Source organism: Populus euphratica, unplaced genomic scaffold (genome assembly GCF_000495115.2).
Source record: "Populus euphratica unplaced genomic scaffold, PopEup_1.0 scaffold287.1, whole genome shotgun sequence".
Taxonomy (NCBI): Eukaryota; Viridiplantae; Streptophyta; class Magnoliopsida; order Malpighiales; family Salicaceae; genus Populus; species Populus euphratica.
Genome location: NW_011500095.1, coordinates 297,885 through 307,573, shown reverse-complemented (window position 1 = coordinate 307,573; position 9,689 = coordinate 297,885). Strand labels below are relative to the sequence as shown.

At 31.6% G+C, this 9,689-nt stretch overlaps 1 protein-coding gene across 1 annotated transcript; it reads left to right on the top strand.

Moving 5' to 3' along the window:
• Window positions 1-1,082: 1,082 nt before the first annotated feature.
• Window positions 1,083-5,797, top strand: LOC105109277 (ER membrane protein complex subunit 3-like). Its single transcript, XM_011003924.1, has 8 exons — window positions 1,083-1,360; window positions 1,627-1,720; window positions 2,166-2,285; window positions 2,382-2,430; window positions 2,632-2,731; window positions 2,858-2,919; window positions 3,101-3,159; window positions 5,288-5,797. The coding sequence occupies exons 1-8, from the start codon at window positions 1,209-1,211 to the stop codon at window positions 5,390-5,392; spliced, it is 741 nt and encodes a 246-aa protein (XP_011002226.1). The 5' UTR covers window positions 1,083-1,208; the 3' UTR covers window positions 5,393-5,797.
• The last annotated feature ends 3,892 nt before the right edge of the window (window positions 5,798-9,689 follow it).

Here is a 9,689-nt window from a genome sequence, read left to right as displayed (position 1 = left end):
TTATGAATAAATTCGCTCATGAAAATAAGTAATCTGATTAAAAGAATTTGTAAATTAATTACTAAAAATTAAAAAAATTTATATTTTATGTTTTAGATCTTATTTATTGTGATAGGTTTTTTACCGGGTTATAATTTCAGAATATGAAAGTTTAATGAATAAAAGTTAAAATACCCACGTTAAGCTTTCTAGAAAGGTATTATGGATAAAAATTAAAATTTATTTGGATTTTTAATCAGACTTTTAAAATTGAACTGAAATCTTATTTACAATAAAATTCTTTGTTATTATACTATATATTTAAATAAACATATCTTGAAATTCAGATATTAAAATCATACAATTTAAAATTTTAAAATTTTCTACACATTTAAAACTGTAACTTTTATATAGAATGTCAAGTAAAATAAATTTTTTTAAGGTAAAAAGCTAAATGCAAGCTGAAAGATGAAGTAATCTTCTAATCTGATAAAAAAAAAAATTAATAGTGAGAGTTTTATCTTGAGAAGAAATCTAAGGAGATTAGAAGGATTATTTTATACAACCTTTAACCTTTTTATTTGTAGCTTTGATTTTATCATGAAAGCTATTATCAAGATAAAAAAATAAAGAAAAATATTGTAAACTTGATTTTATATGAAAAATAATTATAATTTTAATGTATTATTTTTTAATTAAAAATTTTATCTTTATTTTTAACAAATGATTTTTTTCTAATTTTCATTGAAAATAGAAATTAAAAAAATAATATGTTTTCAATAACTAAACACACTATGTCAATTATATCCCTGTAAATATAAAAATACACATATCTCTATAAATATAGAAATACAAGTTTAATTCTTAATAAACATATTTATTAGAAAGAGCAGTAAGGAGAATAATCTCATCCTTTAAAAGGATATAAGAATACCTAGGTTAGCATGAGAAAAAAAAAAAAAAAAAAACACACCTGAAACTATACACGTGCCAACTTATAATTTGTCATCTAATCAAAACTGAAAACTCTGCGTTTTAACATCTCAACTATAGTGAAAGACAGAAATACCACGGATCTATTCCCACAAAGACACTCACATCCCTTCACCTTCGATCAAAACCAAACTGATAAATACACAGAGACCAGAACCAAAGAACAAAGACAACATTAATCACTCTAAAGATCAAATTTTTGTTTCTGGTTTTGGTGTGGTCCAATCAACAAATCAATGGCAGAAGATCTAGTGTTAGACACAGCTATAAGAGATTGGGTACTGATCCCATTAACAGTGGTGATGATTCTTATTGGGATTCTTCGTTACTTTGTTTCAAAGCTTATGCGATCTCAGCAAAACCCAGATGCTAAAGTTGTTAGAGAAGGGTAAGCTATCAAAAACCCAGGTCACAGAATCTCTGTTAAGTGCTAAAGTTTGTCTCCTTTTGGGATTTATGTTGTTTTTTGTGCTGGTTTTGGTGTATTTTTGCTAGTCATTGAAAACCCATGTCATGAATTCTCTGTTTAGTGCTAAATTCTGTTTCTTTTTGTGATTTTTGATAGCTTCGGCGATTTATTTTTGTACGTTATTGAAAAACAACGAAAATCTTGATTAGTGTTAAAGTTTGTTTCTTTTTGTGATTTTGTTGCAGGCAAGTTGTTATAAGAGCTAGGAACTTGCGAGCTGGTGCTAACTTTATACCTTCCAAGTCTTTTCGAGCACGAAGGGCTTATTTTAGCAATGAGGTTTTGATTTATTTTTATTGTTTTTGGTTTGTTTGATTTTGGGTGATTGAATGTTGGATTTTTTTATTTTTTGTGGAATTATCTAAATTCGTTATGCTTTGTGGCTAATTTTGTACTAGTGTAATTGTAAAAGAGATTTGGGATTCAGTGGATTCTGTGGTTAGTTGTGGTGTATTTCTTAAAGTTGGTTGAAGCTGAGATTCTGATTGATGGTAAACTTGAAATATATTTTCTTAAATTTCCAAATAGTTTTGACATGATTCATATTGATTTTTATAAGGAGTTAGATGGGTTTTGGATATATGCCAGGTTGCCATACTTTCTTTGTGCTCTTCAGTTTTGATATTTCGGAGCTTTACTTAGGGTGCATAATCCTGATGCTAGCTTTAAGTTTTTATTTTTAGAAGGTCAGATGCTAACGTGAAAGTTTATTATTTTTTATTAGGAAAATGGATTATTGCATGTTCCTAAGGGCCAAGGTCAAAATCCACAAGCACAAATGTTCTCCGACCCAAATATGGCTATGGATATGATGAAGAAAAACCTTTCTATGATTATACCCCAGGTATTAACTGTTCAATAGCTTATTGTCGTTCTCTGACATGTCTATTCAAACAAGATAATTGACTTGGTGGTTTCTTATTTTTTTCCTTCTGGCCAGACCCTTACCTTCGCATGGGTCAACTTTTTCTTCTCTGGATTTGTTGCAGGTTAGTTTTCTTTTTTTCTTTCTTTTTTTCACTATTTTTTTCCTTTTGATTCTTAAACTATGTTTTATGTCCTTGATGCCTTACTATGGCTTATCTATACATTTAATACTTTTATATAGATAATATATAACCTTTTTTGATCTTAAATTTCTACTCGATTTGATCTTTACGACTTTGTTAATGATCTCTTATTCCCTGCAGCCAAGATACCGTTTCCACTGACTCAGAGATTCAGATCAATGTTGCAAAATGGGATTGATTTGAGCACCGTGGATGTCAGCTATGTCAGCAGTCGGTCATGGTATGTTCGCATTTATGAATGAGAAGTTGTACTTCAAAAGAACTGTTGAAAAGCTTTTTCTAGAGAATTTCTGGACATTTGCCTAGTTTAATAACTCTAATTATCCACAATCACTTTCTTTTGCAGGTATTTCCTTAATTTGTTTGGACTAAGGGGTTTATTTAGTCTCATTCTGGGTGAAGAAAATGGTTAGTATTATTTTATAAATTTTCATGGTTATATCCATTTTAACTGAGAATCTGCATGCTGCTTGCTTCTCTTGCAAAATCGTTGGTGCAAGAATCTAGAAGCATGAATTAGAGTTTTGCATAATTTAGGATTTCTGGATTTACTCTCTCTAGATGCTCAGATATGATATTTATAATGCAGCCATGGATGATACACAGCGTATGATGCAAATGAGTGGTTTTGGTATGGATCCAACAAAGGTACAAACTTAACTGGTTCTCTATTGAGCTTTTAGCTTGAAAAATTAAAACTGATGCACATGATCTTCTTGAACTGATTTAGTTATTAATAATGTCCTTGGTACATCAATTACAATATGACTGTTATTAGTCAAAGAAATCCCTTTGTATGTTGATTTGCTGGTTTCTATTTTACTGTCCTAAAACTAACTTTCAGCCAAGGTTGTGCCCCTGCCACTGGGACACCACAGCTTTTTAATTAAGTAGTAACTGTTTATTTAATTGTGCTACTATCTCTGTATAGAAAGAATCAAAGCAATGATACATCTTTATAATTCTGTCATGCACAAAATCTTTAGATTCAGTGGTTTTACTAGCACCTCAGATCTGAATAGATATATGGTTAAGAGTTGAATCAAGCTGTCCTGTTTGAAATGCTAGTTGCACCATCTTAACTATGCATGTAAATCTTATTATTTCAATGAGTAAAAGAAATTAAGAAACTTTTTGACCAATAGCAAGTTGGAGAGTTCAAACATTTATAAGTACAACTAAAATTTGAACCGGTGATTTGGTGCTGGAGGCAACAAGTGTCTATTATGTACCAACCAAGCAAGACCATCAAGTCTTTTTATGAGTTCTTGATGGGGTTTGAAGGACTCTTTAGAAGTAGATTGCTTCCACGCCGAGCACAGGTGCTGGTGTTTAGGTAGCTGGTACAGGGGTGGATTCTTCATTGTGTCTTGCCTTTTGTCAATGTTGTCTGTAAATACCATATGATGTTGGGGGTCATTAATAGCACCTTTTCATGTTATATCAGCTGCAGGCTTTGCCTATCATATTGAGTGTTTTTGTGTTCCAGTAGGCTAAACTTTCTGTTATGCAGCTTGCCTTTTTTCTCCTTATGTTTTTCCCTTCTGGGAAAAGTCAATATTTAGATTTCTATGAATCCCCTGTTATCAAATGGTTTGGGGGGCAAAGGAAGTCCTTCTATCATTGATATCGGTTCTTAGATTTCTTTATAATAGAATTAGCTATGAGCCCCCTGTTATATTTAAGAAGTTGTTGATAAAGAAAGAGTATACTGTGTCTATTTAAAGATTTCAATAGGCTCTTGAAATTGACTCATATTTTGTGATAAATTGTGAATTTCATCTACCAAGAGATTATTGGTCTATAGAGCTCGTTTTGTTATCAAATGTTCCTTCAAAATAATAAAGCTCTTTGCTGGCACTAGTGGGCTGTGATTAAGACTGATTTGATTGATGGATTGTAAAAAGGAATATTGCAGGTAGGAATCTTTAATTCACTGAGTAATAGAGATGACAATGACAGCCTAGAAGTTGCCTCTGGCCTGCTTAATTTTCTCAGTACTGGTCCTAGGTTTGCCGTGTCAGGTTGGTTTTGGTCAGCTGTGGATTAATGCATGTCTGGCAACTTAACAATAATATGAGGTCGATTGTACAGTTAGGCCTTGCTTGGTTCAGGAGAAAGGGTGGTGAACAAGATTGTCTCTTTTCATTCACTACTTGGCTTGCCTCTCTTTTGGCTGCTGCCGTCATTTTGCTGCCCTGGTCAATCTTTTGCTCTTCATGTGGCAGCTGCTATGCTACTTCTAAGTTTTGGGTCATAGGTATACATGATTAGGCATGTGGGGCTTTTCATGAAGCTTACTTTAATTCGTTTTAAATTTGCTAAGCATGTCAACATAATTACTAGCTAGCTTTTCTGAGCAGCATTGGCTTGCTTTTCTTCACTACTTTAGAAATGTCTCGTGCACGTTTAGGGGTTTGATTTGTTACTGGTGAGAATCTTTCCAATGGGACCCTGACAGACAGTTGACCCTGTTTTTGCTAGTTGAAATTTAGACCAGGAATGGCAAATCTGGAAAGGTGTGAATATAGCATTGCATTTTCCAAAGGGATTGGAATTGTTGGGGCTGATTTGTACTTTATTTAAATTTATTTGGCAAGAATGTTCACTGGCCTTGCCTTGTAATCAGTTAAATGTATGGTTGTAGTATGAGATGTGCCTCATTTAGGACTGTATAACTCTCTTTCATGTTCTTAACTCGATAAATGCCATTTGTATGTATAATGTTGAGCAAAAACTATTGACTTGTAATCTTGTCTATTTGCTTTCTCCTCAGAACTTGAGTGCTGAGAAAGACGGCCTTGATATAATTCAGCATGAATGGGCCCTACCAAAATTCGAGCAGCGTGCTGAAGCAGCGTTGAAAAAACTCATCAGTTGAACATTTGTCAACAGGAGTTAGCTGCCACTCGAGTTTCTGCTCAACGAGGCTCCCCTGTTCTTTCATGGATTCTTACTGGAATTTTGCTCACTCAATGGCTGCATGTTGGCAAGAGTTTTAACAATTATAAGAACCAGTGAATCGTTATTATGGTATTTAGATTGAATACTAGTTTTATCGTAACCGTTGGAGAAATTTTCCACACTGCTGGTGGTAATAACGTGCTTTCCCTGTAAAATTGCGCGACGCCTGTCTTTCAGCATGCTATCCAAGAGATATAATGGCATGCAATCAAATCAATTACTAGTAGTGTGTGATGACGCTCAATGTTTTAGGCAATGCTTAATCTTTGTATCTTTTCCATCTTTTTTCTGCGATTGGACGAACCAATAACGCTCTTATCTAGTGGGCTGAGCAATCCGATGTTTTTCTCTCTTTATTCTGGAGGGTTTAGTGTGTATTACTTGATAGCCATCATATATGGTGGGAACTTTAAAGGATTTAAAAGCTAAACAGATTCAGCTAAGCTGACAGTCAACAGTGGTGGAAACTTACGTAACTTCGAATGTGGAAACTTATGCTAATTGGAACCTTCCTTTGATGTATCCTGTCGGAGCTATCCTGCTCTTTTATTAACACTTTATATGCTGACCAGGTAGATTGCCAAGTTATAGCAGAAGATTTGGCAGCGTAAAGCAATCCCTGGGCCACTCTCCAAATGGAGGTCCCTCTCGAGCTGGATGTTCCTTTCAGTAGAGCAATTATTTAGTTCATGACTGTTCTCTTATCTTTTGATTCATCAAGTTACGTTTTGGTTGCTATTTCATAACAAGAAACATGGACAAATAAATAATTTTTTGTTATAATTTTGGAGTGAGTTTTCTTCTCGAGAAACATGTCATCTCTCACTGGGTTTTTTTTATATATATATATATATACATATATCCCAAACAATAATCAGACGCTGCCTACAAGATTTGGTGAATCATGAGAGAAGGAAGAACTGCAAGTCTCTAAACTTGAAAAAAACTGTGTCCAGAAGAAGCTGCTTCTCGACTAGTTACTGTTAGCTTCCTATATATTGCGTGCTTGGAAGAGCTGCACGCTTGTGTCATGCGTACACCTACCTGATAGAAAGTTTCCTGAGATGGCATTGAAAGTCTGTTTGAAAATTGCTTATACCAACCTTATTGGAATCTTAGCAGCCAAAAAAACAGAAGATAATTATAGCAGATAAAGACCCATTATACTATTGAATCTCTCTCTCTCCAATCAATGCCAGGCTTGCCTGGCCTTAATGGTGCACACATGCAAAGGAAGGCATTTTAAAGGGAGGGAATTATAGTTTAAGGATATTTTTTATATATATTTTCTGGTTTAAAAATATGAAAATTCACTTTAAATATGCTGGAGAAATTTACTTAATATCCCCATGAATATCTCTTCAATTAAACATGCCATTATTTATTTATTTATATGCTATACAATACATGTCTATTAGGATGCTCATGTAAATATTAAGAGATCTAAAGTTGTATAATTTTAAAAGATATAACTTAATTAGTCAGATTTTTTATTTGTTTTTTAAAAAATATTAATTCTAGTGTTATAAAATTAGAAGTTATTAAAAATTTAAATGATAATTAACTCCATAATATTAATATGTAAAAAAGATGCAAGTGACATGCATGTTCTATTTGTTGAAAGAATGGTTAGCGGCTCAAAATCTCATGGGGTCCCATTTTCGGGGATACCTACCATCCTCCCATCTCTCCATCAACTTTTCTTTTATCACTTTACAGTGTGTACATGTACATGGGAAATGCAACCCTCCTCTTATTCTATTCTGTACTATGATTTAATTTCTCTTTACGTTCAACAACAATATTGTTATTAAACTTGGTGGATCAATTCATTCATGTGCTTAGCTTTAGACCTAACCCAGTTGAGTTTTTTTTTTTTAATAGAACTAACCTTGTCAAATTTGATGGATCAAGAAATAAATTTATGATCTTGTTAAACCCTAATTTATATTTTAAAAAACATTCAAATGACTTTGTTTTTCTTTTCTCTTTAAAAAAAATCTTGAAAATATATCATTTTAGATTCATATAATAAAATAACAGAAGAATACATCCATGATTTACTTGATGAAAAACCCACTTCTAAACAATATTCTCTAATGTCACGAATTAAAGAAAATTATTAAACTTAAATATACATAACGAGTAATAAAGCAAAATACATGCATGGCCAACATCAATCTTGGATCCATAGTAACACTGTATAATAGACATAGTAGAGCTACTTTGGAAGGCGCTGCTGGCCGCGCATTTCCAAAGCTTTTGAGGGTTTTTTTTATTTAAAATTAATTTTTTTTTAATATTTTTAGATTATTTTGGTGTATTAACATTAAAAATATAATTTTCAAAATAAAAAAATATTATTTAAATAAAAAATATTTTAAATAATAATAATTATTATTATAATATCATATGATAGGAGGGGTGTCCAACAATAGACATTGTGGTTTAATGGCAGCTCCTCCATAGGGTACAAGATGATGAATTGTCATATGCAAAATCTCATAATGACACTTTTCAAGCTGCGAATATATATATATATATCTGTCTGTCCATCATTTCTTTTCTGCATTTATATGAGAGTAACATACTCGTTAACACCAACTTTTATGGTCTTCTAACCACAAAAGTCGTCTTTTTTATTTTTTATTTTTCAAAGCACCAAAGTTTTTTAAGCTTCTTGATCACCATGGATATGAATTTATATTAAGATGTGAGAGTTTTAATTTTTTTTTTCTTGCTTCAAAATTTACCTATTCCTTCTGAATGTCATTTTTTAAGTTGTTTTAAATATATATTATTTTATTTTTAACTATTCGAGTGCTATTTTGTTATTGTCCCGAGACCCAAAATAAAATTAGTACTATTGAATCGGGTGGATTAATAATAAGTTTTTGTTGATATTCCAGCCTCCTCCTTCTTCTTCTTTTCTCATTTCAAAGCCTACCTAAAAAAAATTCAATATTTTTTTATTGTAAATATTTGAACATGATGAACTACCTCGTGAATATCTTTGTTTCAGAATAATAGAAATAGAATTAGAATTATACCTGATCAACTCAAATGTGTATATTATAATTAAAATTAAAAAAAAAAGATATTTTTCTTATAAAATCATTCCAAAATTATCATAAAAATATTTATTTTAGATCATTGTCTCTATCTTTCTAATCAAAAATTGTTTTTGTTTTTTTATATATACATATTTTCTGCTTTTTATGCTAATAAAAGCAATACACATCCATAATAAATTTATGAAAAAATTATTTTTTCCAACTTCCATAACGTGAAGATCATAGATGATACTAAACTAAAATCTTTTTACAAAAACAAATTCCAATATTTGCAAGACATGGATAGAGTGGCAAGTACACGTAGAATGGCCTTTTATTTTTAGGTCTTTGAGAGTTGAGGAGGGGTGGTTTGGAATTATATGATTTGGGGGTGCTCGGTATAGATCTATATTTTGAAAAGACATGATCAGATCAGTGACTGTGATCAAGCGTGGCACATCAGACGGCTGAAAGTGGGTCCCAACACCACGAGAGCCCTACCTGGAAAGCATCTACACGTTGGCCCACCTAAAGCTCCATCTTTAGAAAGGTCGGTTCCCAAAGCTATTTATCAACACATTTGTATGGATCAATGGAGGCAAAAGTAAAACCATGATCCATGGCACTTTCTTTTAGTCACTATATATATATATTTGCATTTCTTCCTGAATCTATTTAAAGTAGCCTATTTTGCAAAGTTATTTTACATAGTAGTTAATAAATTAATTCAAGTTAGATGAGTTAATTAGAATTGATTTGAATTTATTAGTGTGGTTTTAACTTTTTTTTTTTTAAAAAAAATTATTTTAATTATTTTTAAAATAAGTTAAACAAAATTTTTACACGATCAAAAATTAATTTAATTTAACCTGGTAAACTCTTATAAATTATAGAGTTAACTTGTTAAATCAATTGTTATTTTTTATTATAATGATAATATATAAATAGAATCAATTTTACTTCTTCATCATGAACCTTTTAATCACAGTTCATGAATAACTTATTTCAATCAAATTAAGAACAGAAGCTTAATTTCACTATAAAAACTTCAATGAAAATATTACCATCAAAAGATAGGATTAAAAAAAAACCATAACACCAAAATTGTTTCAATATTTTTTTTTCTTCTAGTGGGACCATCCAAGAGAGGTCATTTGATAG

Coding starts and splice junctions, on each gene's coding strand:
- LOC105109277 (XM_011003924.1), top strand. CDS start 1,209: ATGGCAGAAGATCTAGTGTTAGACACAGCTATAAGAGATTGGGTACTG. Junction 2,732..2,857: donor TATGTCAGCAGTCGGTCATG/GTATGTTCGCAT, acceptor TTTCTTTTGCAG/GTATTTCCTTAATTTGTTTG. Junction 2,920..3,100: donor CATTCTGGGTGAAGAAAATG/GTTAGTATTATT, acceptor TTTATAATGCAG/CCATGGATGATACACAGCGT.